Source organism: Poromitra crassiceps, assembly GCF_964638095.1.
Source record: "Poromitra crassiceps genome assembly, contig: HAP1_SCAFFOLD_642, whole genome shotgun sequence".
In the NCBI taxonomy this organism is placed as follows: domain Eukaryota; kingdom Metazoa; phylum Chordata; class Actinopteri; order Beryciformes; family Melamphaidae; genus Poromitra; species Poromitra crassiceps.
In genome coordinates this window covers 61721-79351 of record NW_028151766.1, presented here as the reverse complement: position 1 = coordinate 79351, position 17631 = coordinate 61721, and the positions used below count along the sequence as shown (strand labels likewise).

Below are 17631 nucleotides of genomic sequence, written 5' to 3'. Positions count from 1 at the left end.
GTCTGCTAGCTTGGCTTTCTTCTTCCTCTGTATGAGCAGTGAAAGTTACATTTTGCCTACATTGTCGATTAATCGGTTAACATAGATTGATCGATCAAATTCTTAATGTAGTAGGAGGAGTAGGGTTGAATTAGTTTGGAGTCTGCTACTATAGGTTGGAGGCTTTAGCTGATGTGGCCTCCAGAAGCATCCTGCGTGAGGCGATCCAGGACCGTCCTCACGTGATCAAAGGGGTCCCATAAACACGAGACAGGACAAAAGTGACAAAGCAAAGCAAAATGAGACAGACACTAATATCAACTGTCCACAGGTGATGTGGCTGTGCGTACCAGACTGACCTCTCGAGGGCCGAGGCAGACGCCATTTTAAGCCCCGTATGGACAAAAAGACACCATAAGATCAAAAGATGAACAGCCACAACAAAGACATAAATATTGATCATATCTACATGCGAAAGGGGGATGACTGTAACACTACGAAACTGTGATATATGAACAATATTAACTAATTTTCTGTGATATTATCTCTCCTCAGAGTCACCTGTTTGAGAGCATCCAGGAGGGCAAGTATGAGTTTCCAGACAAGGACTGGGCTCACATCTCAGAGGGAGCCAAGGACCTCATATCCAAGCTGCTGGTCTGGGATGCCACTCTGCGTCTCAGTGCTGCTCAGCTCCTCCAGCACCCACTCTGCGTCTCAGTGCTGCTCAGGTCCTCCAGCACCCCTGGGTGCAGGGGGTAGGTGTCTTCTAAACTTCTATTGACACATGACTACTGGTACTCTAATTCATCCAGTGGCATTTATTAGTAATACACTTAGGAGTTTATTTCACAATCTTTATTTAGTGGTTATTTCAAAGTTAAAGTGTACATGCTGGTGTTTTCATTTCCCCAGAATGCTCCAGAGAGAGATCTTCCAACTCCTCATTTTCTCCAAAGGTAAAACCAGATAGCTTTGAAAACTATGTCAAATTCATCTCTAAAGCCCTTTAAACAATTGTCAGTGCTTGTGCAAAGTGCTTTACAGAGCAACAAAGGACATTGATAAATACATTTTATTTGATTGATTGTTTGTTGTTGGTCATGATTAACGGTCCGCATCAACAGGGCTGAATCATTGACAGTGGTGGTGTAGTTAGGGATTGTTTGTTGTTGGTCATGATTAACGGTCCGCATCAACAGGGCTGAATCATTGACGGTGGTGGTGTAGTTAGGGATTGTTTGTTGGTCATGATTAACAGTCCGCATCAACAGGGCTGAATCATTGACAGTGGTGGTGTAGTTAGGGATTGTTTGTTGTTGGTCATGATTAACGGTCCGCATCAACAGGGCTGAATCATTGACAGTGGTGGTGTAGTCAGGAATGTCATACCGAACCGACCTGGATAGCTAGGCTTAGATAGTGAGGTAATATGCAGTTGTGCGGTGGTAGCATGGAGGGGGGTGTTTCCAGGACGCTGGATTACACCGTTAAGCCTTCTTGAGGTGTCGTGGGCCTAACTTAACGAAACGTCGGTGAAGGAAGGTGCCCACTTGAAAACCCCAATGACATGCTTCATACTGCTGTTGGCTAGGGTAGGTAACTGGTGATTTGTGTCTTGTTTATTAGTTTGTTAGCCTGTTAGCTTGTTTTATTCTGGATTGGGCTTCTAAATGTGTTTTTCCTCGGATTTTGGCACAAGGGATAGTAACATCTTGTCCTGTGTATTAATTAATACTAAAGCTAGCTTAGGCTAGTGACTGTTGTGAATAGTGCAGCTGACAACTAGGGAAAGACCTAGTGACAGCATGGAAAGACAGCTGACAGGAGGGATTAGACCCCATCGGGGCTGCAATGGGTTAGCTGCTCATTGTGGCAGTAGCCAAGGCCAATAGGCCATTGGTTACACCCAAACTTGCTACGAAACAGAATTATGAAAAAACACCCCTAGAGTCTGCGAGAGCGGGGGCGGAAGATGACTCACCTATGGTTGACACGGTTATTGACTCTGGAACGGACCTGACTATGAGTAGGGAAAACATGTCAGTGGAAGCCACTAGTTCAGATGTAGATGGAAAGAAGCGTCAGGTTTGCTTGTGTGGCTGGCAGAAGGTAACATCTTTGAGGGGCCTTAGAATCCATCAAGGCAGGAAGAGGTGCTTGGTAGAGGGAACACAGGGACCCCGCATTGATAATTATTTCTTAAGAAGTTTATCAAGTCAGTCGGGTGAAGTCCAGCGACAGGAAGTAACCCACAGCTCGCAGGACATCAGCACCCCTGATGTTGAGGCAGGTCCTAGCACCGAGGAAAGCAGAGAGGCCAGCCAGCCAAAAAGGGAGAAGATTAGCGGTCAGAAGCCTAGAGTTAAGTGGCCAGGTGCAGCGGAAAGTAGGAAGTGGGAAGATATCAATAGTGATTTGGTTAGGATGTTAGAGAAGCTTAAAGGAACTGCTGAGAGTAAGTTGGAGAAAATGGGAGATTGTATTTATGATTATGGTAAGGAAAGGTTTGGCGTCTTTGAGAAAAGGAAGAAACTAGAGGGTGAGGTAGTTAAATCTAGGCGCCAACAAGAGATAGATAGACTTATCCAGGAGAGAAGACAGCTTAAGAGGCAGTGGAGGAAAGCTACAGAGGTTGAGAAGGAAGGCATTGATTGCTTGCAGTCAGATGTGAGGGATCGGTTGGCAGTTTTAAGAAGAGCAGAGAGCATTAGGAAAAATAGGAAAAAGAAAGAGAGAGCTAGAATAGCATTCTATAAGGATCCATTTAGATTTGTGAAGTCATTGTTTAGTAAGGAAAAGAATGGTAGCCTTATGGTACCTAAGCAGAAGCTTGAGGAATATTTGGAGGAGGTTCACAAAGATAGGGATAGGTTTAGAGAGATGACAGTCCCAGCTGATATTCCACCTATTGGTGATATAGAGAGCCAGTGTGATGATAGCCCACCAAGGTGGAAAGAAGTTCAAGAAGTAGTGAGACGTGCAAGGGCCTCTTCAGCCCCGGGTCCTAATGGAGTCCCCTACCGGCTGTATAAGAGTGCTCCAGATGTGTTGCAGTTTCTATGGAAGCTGATGAAGGTAGTCTGGAAGAAGCAGGTTATTCCTAAGGCGTGGCGTAGAGCAGGGGGAATCTTTATTCCTAAAGAAAGGGACTCGTTAGAGATAAGTCAGTTTAGACCTATCAGTCTACTTAATGTTGAAGGGAAGGTTTTCTTTAGTGTTGTGGCACAGAGGCTGTCTAGTTATCTAGAAAAGAATAGGCTAATAGATACTTCGGTGCAAAAGGCTGGAATTCCCGGCTTCTCCGGGTGCTTAGAGCACACCAGCATGATCTGGCACCAAATCCAGTCAGCTAGGCGTGAGAAGAGAGACCTGCATGTAGTATTCTTGGACCTGGCTAATGCTTTCGGGTCAGTGCCGCATAGTCTGTTATGGGAGGCCTTTGATTTCTTTCGAGTGCCAGGTAGTATAAAGAGCTTAGTTAAAGCCTACTTCTTAGATATTCAACTCTGCTTTACCACAGCAGAGTACACTACAGCTTGGCAGCAGCTGGAGATAGGCATTATGGCAGGGTGTACAATTTCCCCATTAGCTTTTACCATGGCAATGGAGATCATTATTAGGGCTTCAAAATGGGTAGTGGGTGGAGAAAGGCTGCAGGGAGGGCTGCGGCTCCCTCCAATTAGGGCATACATGGATGACATGACGACTATGACGTCAACCGCTCCATGTACTAGCAGATTGTTGGATAAGTTAAATAGTAATCTGCAGTGGGCTAGAATGAAAGTGAAGCCAAGTAAGTCCAGGAGTATTTCAATCATTAAAGGGAGGGTAGTAGGTAAGAAGTTTGTTATAAATGATGAGGTGGTGCCTACAGTGTTAGAGAAACCAGTCAAGAGTTTGGGAAGATGGTATGATGCAAGTCTCAGTGATAAGGGACAGTTTGAGGAGGTGAGGCAGGAAATGATTCAAGGTATTTCAAGTATAGACAAGTCAGGGCTCCCAGGAAAGTTAAAGTTGTGGTGTTTGCAGTTTGGATTGTTGCCTCGGTTGATGTGGCCACTGACAGTGTATGAGGTTCCCCTTTCAAAGGTAGAAAAGCTAGAAAGGATGATTAACTCATTCATTAGAAAATGGCTCGGAGTCCCACGCTGCCTAAGCAGTGTAGCCTTATATGGGAAAGGCATATTGGAATTGCCATTATCTAGCCTGACAGAGGAGTTCAAGTGTGCTAAGGTTAGACTGGAAATGACTCTGACTCAGTCAAAGGATCCAGTGGTTAGGAGTGTAGCGCCCACAGTTAAAACAGGGAGGAAGTGGAACCCAAAGGAGGCAGTACAGCAAGCACAGTCAGCTCTTAGACACAGGGATATCATAGGTCAGGTGCAGCATGGGCGTGGAGGCTTAGGGTTGTGCTTAGGGAAACCTGTGTGGAACAAGGCATCAGTAATAGAAAAGAGGAAGATGGTAGTTGAAGAAGTACATAGGCAAGAGGAGGCAGTAAGATGTACTAAGGCAGTGTCGCAGGCAAAGCAAGGACAGTGGGTGAACTGGGAGAGTGTAGAGAAGAGAAAGTTGAAGTGGAGAGAGTTGTGGAGCATGGAGGCCAGCAGAATTAGATTTATTCTAGGGGCTACTTATGATGTGCTGCCATCTCCCCAGAACTTAAATCAGTGGTTGGGCGAGGATGGTGCCTGCCCGTTGTGTTCTAGTGTATGTACATTGAGGCATATACTGTCAGGGTGTAAGGTCAGTCTCTCCCAGGGGCGATACACCTGGCGTCACAACCAGGTGTTGAAATGTTTGGCAGCTGCAGTTGAGGAAAAGCGGCTAGAAGTAAATTCTCTAGTTGCTAGCAAAGAGAATAGACAGATCAAATTTGTACGTGAGGGAGAAAAGATTAGACCAATTAAGGTCAGGCACAAGTTAGGGCAGCTAAGTGTAGGTGGAGCCTGGGAAATGAGGGTTGACTTGAATGAACAGCTAGTCATCCCAGCATATATAGTTAGCACCCGGCTACGTCCGGACTTGTTACTGTGGTCTAGCGGTCAGAAGCCTAGAGTTAAGTGGCCAGGTGCAGCGGAAAGTAGGAAGTGGGAAGATATCAATAGTGATTTGGTTAGGATGTTAGAGAAGCTTAAAGGAACTGCTGAGAGTAAGTTGGAGAAAATGGGAGATTGTATTTATGATTATGGTAAGGAAAGGTTTGGCGTCTTTGAGAAAAGGAAGAAACTAGAGGGTGAGGTAGTTAAATCTAGGCGCCAACAAGAGATAGATAGACTTATCCAGGAGAGAAGACAGCTTAAGAGGCAGTGGAGGAAAGCTACAGAGGTTGAGAAGGAAGGCATTGATTGCTTGCAGTCAGATGTGAGGGATCGGTTGGCAGTTTTAAGAAGAGCAGAGAGCATTAGGAAAAATAGGAAAAAGAAAGAGAGAGCTAGAATAGCATTCTATAAGGATCCATTTAGATTTGTGAAGTCATTGTTTAGTAAGGAAAAGAATGGTAGCCTTATGGTACCTAAGCAGAAGCTTGAGGAATATTTGGAGGAGGTTCACAAAGATAGGGATAGGTTTAGAGAGATGACAGTCCCAGCTGATATTCCACCTATTGGTGATATAGAGAGCCAGTGTGATGATAGCCCACCAAGGTGGAAAGAAGTTCAAGAAGTAGTGAGACGTGCAAGGGCCTCTTCAGCCCCGGGTCCTAATGGAGTCCCCTACCGGCTGTATAAGAGTGCTCCAGATGTGTTGCAGTTTCTATGGAAGCTGATGAAGGTAGTCTGGAAGAAGCAGGTTATTCCTAAGGCGTGGCGTAGAGCAGGGGGAATCTTTATTCCTAAAGAAAGGGACTCGTTAGAGATAAGTCAGTTTAGACCTATCAGTCTACTTAATGTTGAAGGGAAGGTTTTCTTTAGTGTTGTGGCACAGAGGCTGTCTAGTTATCTAGAAAAGAATAGGCTAATAGATACTTCGGTGCAAAAGGCTGGAATTCCCGGCTTCTCCGGGTGCTTAGAGCACACCAGCATGATCTGGCACCAAATCCAGTCAGCTAGGCGTGAGAAGAGAGACCTGCATGTAGTATTCTTGGACCTGGCTAATGCTTTCGGGTCAGTGCCGCATAGTCTGTTATGGGAGGCCTTTGATTTCTTTCGAGTGCCAGGTAGTATAAAGAGCTTAGTTAAAGCCTACTTCTTAGATATTCAACTCTGCTTTACCACAGCAGAGTACACTACAGCTTGGCAGCAGCTGGAGATAGGCATTATGGCAGGGTGTACAATTTCCCCATTAGCTTTTACCATGGCAATGGAGATCATTATTAGGGCTTCAAAATGGGTAGTGGGTGGAGAAAGGCTGCAGGGAGGGCTGCGGCTCCCTCCAATTAGGGCATACATGGATGACATGACGACTATGACGTCAACCGCTCCATGTACTAGCAGATTGTTGGATAAGTTAAATAGTAATCTGCAGTGGGCTAGAATGAAAGTGAAGCCAAGTAAGTCCAGGAGTATTTCAATCATTAAAGGGAGGGTAGTAGGTAAGAAGTTTGTTATAAATGATGAGGTGGTGCCTACAGTGTTAGAGAAACCAGTCAAGAGTTTGGGAAGATGGTATGATGCAAGTCTCAGTGATAAGGGACAGTTTGAGGAGGTGAGGCAGGAAATGATTCAAGGTATTTCAAGTATAGACAAGTCAGGGCTCCCAGGAAAGTTAAAGTTGTGGTGTTTGCAGTTTGGATTGTTGCCTCGGTTGATGTGGCCACTGACAGTGTATGAGGTTCCCCTTTCAAAGGTAGAAAAGCTAGAAAGGATGATTAACTCATTCATTAGAAAATGGCTCGGAGTCCCACGCTGCCTAAGCAGTGTAGCCTTATATGGGAAAGGCATATTGGAATTGCCATTATCTAGCCTGACAGAGGAGTTCAAGTGTGCTAAGGTTAGACTGGAAATGACTCTGACTCAGTCAAAGGATCCAGTGGTTAGGAGTGTAGCGCCCACAGTTAAAACAGGGAGGAAGTGGAACCCAAAGGAGGCAGTACAGCAAGCACAGTCAGCTCTTAGACACAGGGATATCATAGGTCAGGTGCAGCATGGGCGTGGAGGCTTAGGGTTGTGCTTAGGGAAACCTGTGTGGAACAAGGCATCAGTAATAGAAAAGAGGAAGATGGTAGTTGAAGAAGTACATAGGCAAGAGGAGGCAGTAAGATGTACTAAGGCAGTGTCGCAGGCAAAGCAAGGACAGTGGGTGAACTGGGAGAGTGTAGAGAAGAGAAAGTTGAAGTGGAGAGAGTTGTGGAGCATGGAGGCCAGCAGAATTAGATTTATTCTAGGGGCTACTTATGATGTGCTGCCATCTCCCCAGAACTTAAATCAGTGGTTGGGCGAGGATGGTGCCTGCCCGTTGTGTTCTAGTGTATGTACATTGAGGCATATACTGTCAGGGTGTAAGGTCAGTCTCTCCCAGGGGCGATACACCTGGCGTCACAACCAGGTGTTGAAATGTTTGGCAGCTGCAGTTGAGGAAAAGCGGCTAGAAGTAAATTCTCTAGTTGCTAGCAAAGAGAATAGACAGATCAAATTTGTACGTGAGGGAGAAAAGATTAGACCAATTAAGGTCAGGCACAAGTTAGGGCAGCTAAGTGTAGGTGGAGCCTGGGAAATGAGGGTTGACTTGAATGAACAGCTAGTCATCCCAGCATATATAGTTAGCACCCGGCTACGTCCGGACTTGTTACTGTGGTCTGAGGTAGAGAAGAGAGTTTATTTTATCGAACTCACAGTCCCGTGGGAAGATCGAGTTGAGGAGGCTTATGAGCGCAAGAAAGCTAGGTATGCTGAAATGGCAGCAGAGGCAGAGCAGCGAGGTTGGAGGGCTCGAGTGCGGCCTGTAGAGGTGGGCTGCCGTGGTTTTGTGGCAAAGTCCGTTATTGCCTTACTAACTGAGTTGGGCATTCGGGGACGGAGCCTGAAACTTGCGGTTAGCAACATGTCTCAGGCAGCAGAACGAGCAAGTGAATGGCTGTGGATAAGGAGGAAACATGCTAGCTGGGGAGCTCGCTAAGGTCAGATTGATTGTTTGTTGTTGGTCATGATTAACGGTCCGCATCAACAGGGCTGAATCATTGACAGTGGTGGTGTAGTTAGGGATTGTTTGTTGTTGGTCATGATTAACGGTCCGCATCAACAGGGCTGAATCATTGACGGTGGTGGTGTAGTTAGGGATTGTTTGTTGGTCATGATTAACAGTCCGCATCAACAGGGCTGAATCATTGACAGTGGTGGTGTAGTTAGGGATTGTTTGTTGTTGGTCATGATTAACGGTCCGCATCAACAGGGCTGAATCATTGACAGTGGTGGTGTAGTCAGGAATGTCATACCGAACCGACCTGGATAGCTAGGCTTAGATAGTGAGGTAATATGCAGTTGTGCGGTGGTAGCATGGAGGGGGGTGTTTCCAGGACGCTGGATTACACCGTTAAGCCTTCTTGAGGTGTCGTGGGCCTAACTTAACGAAACGTCGGTGAAGGAAGGTGCCCACTTGAAAACCCCAATGACATGCTTCATACTGCTGTTGGCTAGGGTAGGTAACTGGTGATTTGTGTCTTGTTTATTAGTTTGTTAGCCTGTTAGCTTGTTTTATTCTGGATTGGGCTTCTAAATGTGTTTTTCCTCGGATTTTGGCACAAGGGATAGTAACATCTTGTCCTGTGTATTAATTAATAATTAATTAATTAAATTAAATTAATACATAATAGATAAATAATTGTATTACTTTCTGAAGACTGGACAATGTGTGGTGCGTTTATATTATTACATTATACTTTTATACCTCTCAAACAATTTCTGTTGCTCTGCACAGCCCAGCTTTATTTTCCAACTTTTCTCAAAAGTTTCACAATCTAGGCCGTCCAGGTAGTGTAGCGGTAGATTCCCTGCCTACCAACACGAGGGTCGCAGGTTCGCGCCCCCGGATTAGTCGGGTGTCGGGCAATGGGTCTGCGGGTGGGAAGCCAGATTAAGGGTATGTGTCCTGAAGCGGCTGGCATGTCTTGGAGGAAGCATGGTGCTAGTCTACAGCTCTCCCCAGATTGGCAGAGGGTGGAGCAGTGACCCTGGGCAGCAGAGCAGGGGGAAATTGGCCAAGTACAAATGGAGGGGAAATCTGAAAAAAGTTTCACAATCTAAGCTTTTACTCTGAAGGCAAAATCGCTCTACTTCCTGTCTCACCCTGGTTAACTCATACAGTAGGTAACTTGACGCAGCAAAATCGCACCACTTCCTGTCTAGTCCTGAGCAGGAAAGCTAACTTTTACTTGGTCCCACATGTTCTTTTGGGCATGAAGTGTCCTAAATGAGAGCATTCAACCGTGTGTGTGTGTGTGTGTGTGTGTGTGTGGGTGTGTGTGGGTGTGTTTAGGTGTGTGCGTGCGTGTGTGTGTGTGTGTGTGTGTGTGTGTAGGTGTGTGCGCGCAGTCAGAGAGCCCAGATCCAGCCCCACAATGTCCCTGGCCTTACGGATCAGTTTGTTGAGTCTGTTGGCATCCGCTGTAGTGTTAATTTTGTCGGCTATTTTTTTATTTAGTCTTAGTCTTAGTCCCGTGTTAAATGTCCTTGTTAGTCTTTGTCATATTTAGTCAACCTCATCCTGTTTTTATTTAGTCAAGTTTTAGTCGACTAAAAGTTTGAGCATTTTAGTCTCAGCTTAGTCAAATAAAACCATAAGTATATTAGTCTAGTCTTAGTCAACAAAAACTGTTCACATTTTAGTCTAGTTTTAGTCAATGAAAACTGTTGAATCTGCTGATGCGCTTCACTAGTAATGGTATTTCGAAGCAGTGTTGGCAACTCTTTCCCAGGGAAATTAATGCTGACCCTGCCCACCCGGGCCAGTGTCGGCATATTTACAGTCCCTGCTCAGCCCGCAGCTGAGGGGAGAATGGAGGGAGGCTGGCTGTGCTGTGTGGAAAGCACTCAGACCTCTCTGGATATAATGTAGACAAGCAAGTAGCTGTACATTTTGGGAACACAATGCCTCATACACATATAGATAAGACCCTTAGCTAAGACTTGGTGGATTCTGTTGTAACTACTGCAAATGTTTTTCAGACAGCTAAATGTCAGCTAGATCTATGATGCTGCAACACAGGAAACTGAACTGCTGCATTGAGGGGGGGAAACAGTCTATAATTAGTGTTAATTTTGTTGTCTATTTTTAAATTTAGTCGTAGTCTTAGTCCTGTGTCAAATGTCCTTGTTAGTTTTTATCATATTTATTCAACCTCATCGTCTTTTTGTTTAGTCAAGTTTTAGTCGACTAAAAGTTTGAGTATTTTAGTCTTGTCTTAGTCAATGAAACTAAAAGTCTGAACATTTTAGTCTCGTCTTAGTCTTGGGGAAAAAGGTAGTCGACTAACATTTTTCGTCGACGAAATTAACACTAATCCGCTGCCTTCAGCCTGCTGCCCCAGCACACAATAGCATACAGGAAGGCACTAGCCACTACCGACTCAGAACATCCTCAGCATGGTCCGGCAGACGTTGAAGGACCTCAGCCATCTCAGAAAGTAGAGACGGCTTTGCCCCTTCTTGTAGAGTGCATCAGAGTTCTTAGCCCAGTCTAGTTTATTGTCAATGTACACTCCAAGGTACTTGTAATCCTCCACTATGTCAACACTGACCCCGTCGATTGAAACAGGGGTCACCGGAGCCTTGACCCTCCTCAGGTCCACCACCAGCTCCTTTGTCTTTGACACATTGAGCTGCAGGTGGTTCTGCTCACACCATGTGACAAAGTTGGCCACCACATCCCGATACTCATCGTCGTCGCCATCTTTGATACATCCCACTATCGCAGAGTCGTGAGAGAACTTCTGAAGGTGGCAAGACTCTGTCTGGTAGGTGAAGTCCGTGGTGTAGATGGTGAAGAAGAAGGGAGAGAAGGCCGTCCCCTGTGGTGCTCCTGTATTGCTGACCACTCTGTCTGACACACAGTTCTGCAGGCGCACATACTGTGGTCTGCCAGACAGGTAGTCCACAATCCAGACCACCAGGGGGGCATCCACCCGCATCGCCGTCAGCTTCTCACCCAGTAGAGCCGGCCTGATGGTGTTGAAAGCACTGGAGAAGTCGAAGAACATGACTCTCACAGTGCTGGCCGGGTTGTCAAGGTGGGCGTAGGCGCGGTTGGTCAGGTAGATGACAGCGTCCCCCACTCCCAGTCGGGGCTGGTAGGCGAAATGGAGGGGGTCTAGGGATGGTTTGACCATAGGCCTGAGCTGCTCCAGGACGAGTTTCTCCAGGGTCTTGGCTTTTTAGGTATAGGGACGATACAGGACATTTTCCACATCACGGGGACCCTTTGGAGACTCGGGCTCTTGTTGAAGATCAGCTGTAGCACATCACAAAGCTGGGGGGCACAGGCTTTGAGCAGCATGGGGCTGACGCCATCCGGGCCAGCTGCTTTCCTAGTGTGTAGCCTCATAAGCTGATTCCTCACCTGGTCCGCTGTGATGGTCAGCGTGGGTGGGGGGGGGGGGGGCATCATCAGCTCTGAAGCCCTTTGGGGGGGGGAGGGGCGGTGTAGCCTCGTCTCTGGGTGACGGGGTATAGACAAGTTTCCTGGGCACTTCCGGTTTGCTTCCGGACTCGGCCGCGATCGGTCTGTCGGTTCCGGTGTTTGTGAATACGGAGAAGCGTAACGTACTACCGTAGTAGCCATAGCGACCGCCGAAAAAATGCAAACTTGGGATCATTCTGCGAGTCTCCTATCTAATGAAAGAGTGTCTATCCCACACCCGTTGACACTGGACACATGGGAAGATAATATGTGTAAATGGCCGAACGTAACTACAGGCAGGATTATAGCGTATTTTGAGGAATCAATGGCGGTGGATGGCAACGCGATGAACAATCTCAAAAGCTCCGAAGCGTACCAATATCTCCACAGCAACAAAGTAAGTCGGGTATGTTGTAACGCTATGTATTTCATCAAATTACCCCCGTTGTGAATGAATATTACGGCTATTATTCCAGTGTTGTCATTAAGAGGCCGATTTCGCAGCAAGAATATTTAATTGGTCGGCACGTCGTTCTCGGTAAGGACGCTTTCGTTATTGAAACAGACAACATGCATGCACACTCCTACTGTAGCCTATCTATCTGCATTTGCAGACATTCATGAACCCATATCTTCTGGACATTGCCTTGATGAAAAAACAACGCAGCTAAAAGTAATAAGTGCGACAGTGTCAGTGCAGAGTGCAGACAGCGCACAACTTGAATCTCCAGCAATAGGCTACGCACCTTAATCTCTCCCACTCCACACCTGGCACCTGCGTCAGCTCTCCTGCACTCGTTCTCGGCTCGCATGTGGCTTTATTGGTGGTAAGCATTTTGATTCATCTCCTCATCATACGAGCGTCGGGCAACAAGCGCGAGCCATTGATTGATTGATTGATTCGCCCGAGTAGGTAAAAAGGCTTTTTACCTCCGCTAAATTGACAGCCTACGTCGGGTCTCTTTTGCTTTTGACGGCGGCAGGCACGCTTCTGTTTCTTTCCTGCCGTCTTGCTGGCCTCGGCTGAAGTAGGCTACTTGTTGCATGATCTCGATTAAAAAAAAAGGACTGGCCTAGCAAGGGATGTCTGTTTTGACATTTCGGTTTCCTCCTGTGTGTTTCCTCACAGCGGGTCCAGCGCTGGCCGGCGGGACTGATGCTGCTTGTTGTGCAGCTTTTAAACGGCGCTCTACAGTAAAGAAAGCGTCTGCTATATTTTTCTTTTTCACCAACACTCAACATACAGGGGGCGGAAAACATATGATGTAATAAGTCTCTATTTAAGTCGTAGCTTATTGGCAACATCAGGCTGCTGTGGACGCTATGTGGACTTAACCGGAAGCCGGGGACATATAAGGCTGCTATGGCGCCGCCCTAGGCCAGCGCTGGGAAACTTGTCTATAGCCTGGGGGATGAGGGGGAGGGGAAGGTGATAAGCCTGGAGGGCCATCAGCCAGAGCCGGAGGGGGGGGAGGGGGGGGGGGGGGCCACGACCCGTTCCTTGATGGGCCACGACCCGTTCCTTACACCCTACCAACGCCAACAGCTGCTCAAGAAAGTCAAAGAGGTGAGACTCTCTTCCAGCCATCCATCATGCAGGAACTACCACAGTGAGAACATCACATCACGTCACATCACACATGCATTTCATTCCAGGCTTCTTCCCTATGGGACATTTCCATACTTCCTGTTTACATTTGAAACCCCTCCTAAATCCAGTTGTTAGGGTTGTCTTTTTTTAATTGCAAAACATGTAGTACAAATGTACAAAGGTGATTTAATAGATTTCTTATTGTTGGAAGAATATATTGTTTTAGTATATTGTTTGCTACGCTTTTCAAAAACAATAAATAAAGACTTTAAGTTGGTGAATATGGTTTTATGGATGTGAAATGTTGCTAAAATGTCTGCCATGTTTTAACTGGGGTCTCTCTGGGATTTTGTGTGTGTGTGTGTGTGTGTGTGCATGCATGCGTGTGTGTATGCGTGAACACGCGCATGAAGGTGCATGGCCACATCCGCTCCATGTCTCCGTCCCTGGTCGCTCAGCTGGGTGGACTAGCGGTGGAGATGTCAGAAGCAGAGCTGGGCACCCTCCGTCTGTCCGAGCTGAGGAGTATCTACGCTATGGGATCAGTCAACACCTGGACAGACAGACAGGTATCAGCTTCGGTCATAGCCGGAGACATATTACATCCACTGTGTTGTGTGTTCACTCGCTTTCTGAAACAAATTGTACAAGTAGCACTGGCATGCTATACAATACAGGGTGAAGGTACAAGTACGTTGCTAATACATCCACCTACAATCCTGTTTGAGGCTATTTTACGCTCACTCATTCTCTCCATGGCTTTCATCCTAGCTGGCTGTGCTGTTCAGCCGCTTGTTAAACGCCACCAAGCAGAAACCTTCACAGCTGGACTCCAGCACTTTTGTGGCGATGGGATACATCGTGTGTGGAGCTAAAACAACAGAGATGTGTTTTTTCAATGCTGTGGAGTTCAGGTGAGACGTGTGTGTGTGTGTTTATTAGGGGTGTCAAAAATAATCGATTATAAGATGCATCGTCGATGCGGACGTGCACGATTCTGCATCGATTCACAAATGTCAAGAATCGATTATTATTATTATTATTATTTTTTTTAACACGTTGAGTGCCAAGGACGAGATATCTCGGCTTACATGATCCAACCGTTGAGTGCCAAGGACGAGATATCTCGGCTTACATAAACATTTTTTTTTTTTGACGGTGGGACATCGATCAACCCCTTTTACGTCTCCTATCCCAGAATTGGAGGAAGAGAATGTGTATAATCTATTTTACCGACCAGCTAGGTGGCGACGGTGCCCTCCCGACAGAGAGAAAGTCAACCAAAAGCAGCCGCCTCCCGCGGCTGCTTCCTCCATTCTCAAGGAAATGGCTTGCCGATTTTACAGTCATCAGTCACCAGACTCGCCGCTCTCGGGCCGCGCCAGCAGCAGCACACGGGGGATTGCAAATTTGCATAATATATTATGGGTGAAACACACTTTGAAACGCCCGCAGAAAGGCCAGAATCGCACGCATTCCGAAAACCCAGAAACGAACGAGCCTCATTCTCATACTGTAGGCGGGGACGCTTTCGCGCTGCTGCGGTGGGGGGTTCCAGAAATGGACTGGGTGGGCAGCATAAAGCCTAGAGTCGCACGGGGCTTCATCGGGGCTCTCAAACCCAAGAGACGAGTGAGCCCTATCCACACTCGCTGCCAGGGAGGGAGGCTGCTCAAACTCGCTGCCAGGGAGGGAGGCTGCTCAAACTCGCTGCCAGGGAGGGAGGCTGCTCAAACTCGCAGCAGCAGCAGCAGAGCACTCGCTTGTGACAAACGCAGGCTGAAAGCCACTAGACACGCCCACGGAGGGAGGAGTTGAAGGAGAGGGCGTTCGGAACTATATTGTTTGGATGTCTGATCTCTCACTGATGCCAAAAATAAATGGTTAAAGTGACTGTTCTGCCTGTTTGATTGAATTTCACAAAACTGCGATTATCTCAGCTTTCACTCTCAGACAGCTGAAACCATGCTGTACTCAACGGCTAATATCTACATAACTACTAACTCTACAAACTAACTCTTTTAGACAGAGAAAGCACACATTCTATTAGTACTTTTGTGAACTTCGTGTTCACAAACTCCAAGCAGAAAAGAATCCTCGGCTCTTGTAAAATGAGCCAGAATCCTCAAAAAACGGCCTGGCAGAAGCTACCTACAGCAAAAAAAAAACGGCTGGCAGTCAATGTGTTAATAATCAAATAAAATATAATGGAAGTACATGCAGTTGTTTATTTTAATTATGGATCATAATACAATGCAATTCCAAATGCACTTTTATTTTAAAAGTAGTCACGCAGTGAGAAAAAAGAAAGTGAGAAAAAATAAATCATTGGGGAATATTGGGGGAAAAAAGTGATGCATTGATTTAAGATGTATCGAGATGCATCGATAATCGAATCGAATCGAATCGTAGCCCTCTGAATCGTAATCGAATCGTGAGGCTAGTGAAGATTCACAGCCCTAGTGTTTATACGTGTATATTAGGGCTTTCACAGTCAACAAAAAAACACTAGTCGACACTATGCATCATAATCAACTAATCGTTCATCTGTGGTGAAGAATAAATACATAAATTGAACATAGATTTGTTTGAACACTCATTTTCCACATGACGCCATGTTAAATCAACAGAATTGAAGGTACTTATTCACCTTATTCTTTGCCCACACATGGACGCTTCCGCATTACGTCATTTCGTAATAGTATTTCCGTTTTAGACTTGCCAAAAACCTCGCAGGCAAGATGGCCGCCCACACTCTCCTCCTAAACTGGCAGAATTACTCCCCCATAAACTAACATATCTTGGCCAATAAGTATGTAACATACAAAATAAAACAACCCGTAATATCTTAATTTTATGTAGAATGCAGAGGACATGTAACTGTTTAGTTAAACTTGCATTCCAGGAATATTGTGCTCTAAAGATGACGTTAGTGGAGTCGAGACTGTTTTGTCCTGAAACCCACCTAGGTTGCGCCAGGCGTAACCTATGTGGGATTCAAAATAACGCATCCGAGATAGAAACGTTATGAATATAGCCACGTTTATAAAAAACAAACTAACGCTGGTGATCCGTATGGAAACAGTGTTACTCGAAATGGTTAAAAGTTATATCAATTTGGTCATTCAGTGGCATTTTACTGCCATATAACATAACTAACTAGCGGCTAATATTAGCCACAGTAGGCAACTAGCGCTGAACCGGAAGAACAAATACGTTTGCGTTGAACGCGGAAGAGAGAAAAAGTGGGTGTGGTGAATAAGGTGAATAGACAGAAAGACTCGTCTATGTTGTTACTGAAGTCAAACAGTCGCTATCTCCAACTCAGACAAGCTGCTGGGGTGTAATGGCTCATTTGTAAACAGCCTCTCAGAGCCAATCAGGACTCTGCTATTTCACATATCTCCACATTGGTCCCGCCTACATTAAGTTAACCCTTTACTGGCTGTTTTTGAGACCCTTTTGATGAGAATTGATCATTTCTATTGTGTGAAAAAAATATATCTTCAGCGGTATTAATCGACTAGTCAACTATTATTTGGAAGTAGTCGATGACTACTAAAATTCAGTAGTCGTGAATACCCTAGTGTATGTGTATATATATCTATTATTATTATACTATTATATTGTATATTATTATACTATAATATTATTATCTATTTACTAGTATAATATTATTATACTAGTATTATATATAAATACTGCTGGTTTAAAAATGGGCTGTACATTCACAAAAAGATCTATATATAGTGTGTATATATGTATATACTGTATGTGTGTGTGTATATATATATATATATATATATATATATATACACACACACACTATATGTACTGTATGTGTGTGTGTGTGTGTAGATATATGAGGACCGCTTTTATGACTGTTGAAGCATTTTCTGAAAATCTCATAAAAAAACGCATTTACACTGTATGCTTCATTTACACTGTAGCTTCATTTACACTGTAGCCTACGCTTCTGTACTGAAAATCATAAAAGTCATAAACTTTTGTTAACCACAGACCTTATTTCAAGCATTCAACCAAAATCCTCACACATAAATCCCATTGACTTTTACACATAAGAGGCGGAAGTGTTAACATCCAGGTCCGGACTCATTCCTGTGGTACTTCTGTCCCCTTTACTTACTGTGTGACCTGCTGTCTCCCCCTGGTGGCTGCAGTAAGGCTGTGCTGTGGCTGGGTCAGCTGAGGCTGTCCTGCTCACCAGACCAGTTGCTGGCTCTCGTCGACCTTCTGCAACACAGTCTTGCATTTGGACCCACAGGTAACTGGAAGACTGATGTCTTCATTGAGATTGGAGTTCTGGCAGGTAAGACACATCCACTCTCCTCATGTTGAGCACCCTGATATGAACAATCCTCTCTGTGATCATCTGCTAAATGTGATTTTTCACTCAGTTATGTTGGTGGCTGTTTAGCTCTGGGAGCATTGATGCTACTTCACTTTCTCGTTGTGCAGCTGGTCTTCCAGATATGTCCATGTCAGCT

The 17631-nt window shown here is 45.5% G+C and overlaps 1 protein-coding gene across 1 annotated transcript in view; it reads left to right on the top strand.

Annotated features, from left to right (window-relative positions):
* The window catches only part of LOC310771428 (uncharacterized protein), a 28496-nt gene extending 11075 nt beyond the window's left edge, over positions 1 to 17421 (top strand). Inside the window, exons 8-12 of the mRNA XM_083664041.1 lie at positions 535 to 737; positions 895 to 938; positions 13537 to 13692; positions 13895 to 14037; positions 17305 to 17421. Coding sequence (XP_083520167.1) covers positions 535 to 737; positions 895 to 938; positions 13537 to 13692; positions 13895 to 13998 — 507 coding nt within the window. The 3' untranslated portion in view covers positions 13999 to 14037; positions 17305 to 17421. The remainder of the gene's footprint in view (positions 1 to 534; positions 738 to 894; positions 939 to 13536; positions 13693 to 13894; positions 14038 to 17304) is intronic.
* Positions 17422 to 17631: the final 210 nt, after the last annotated feature.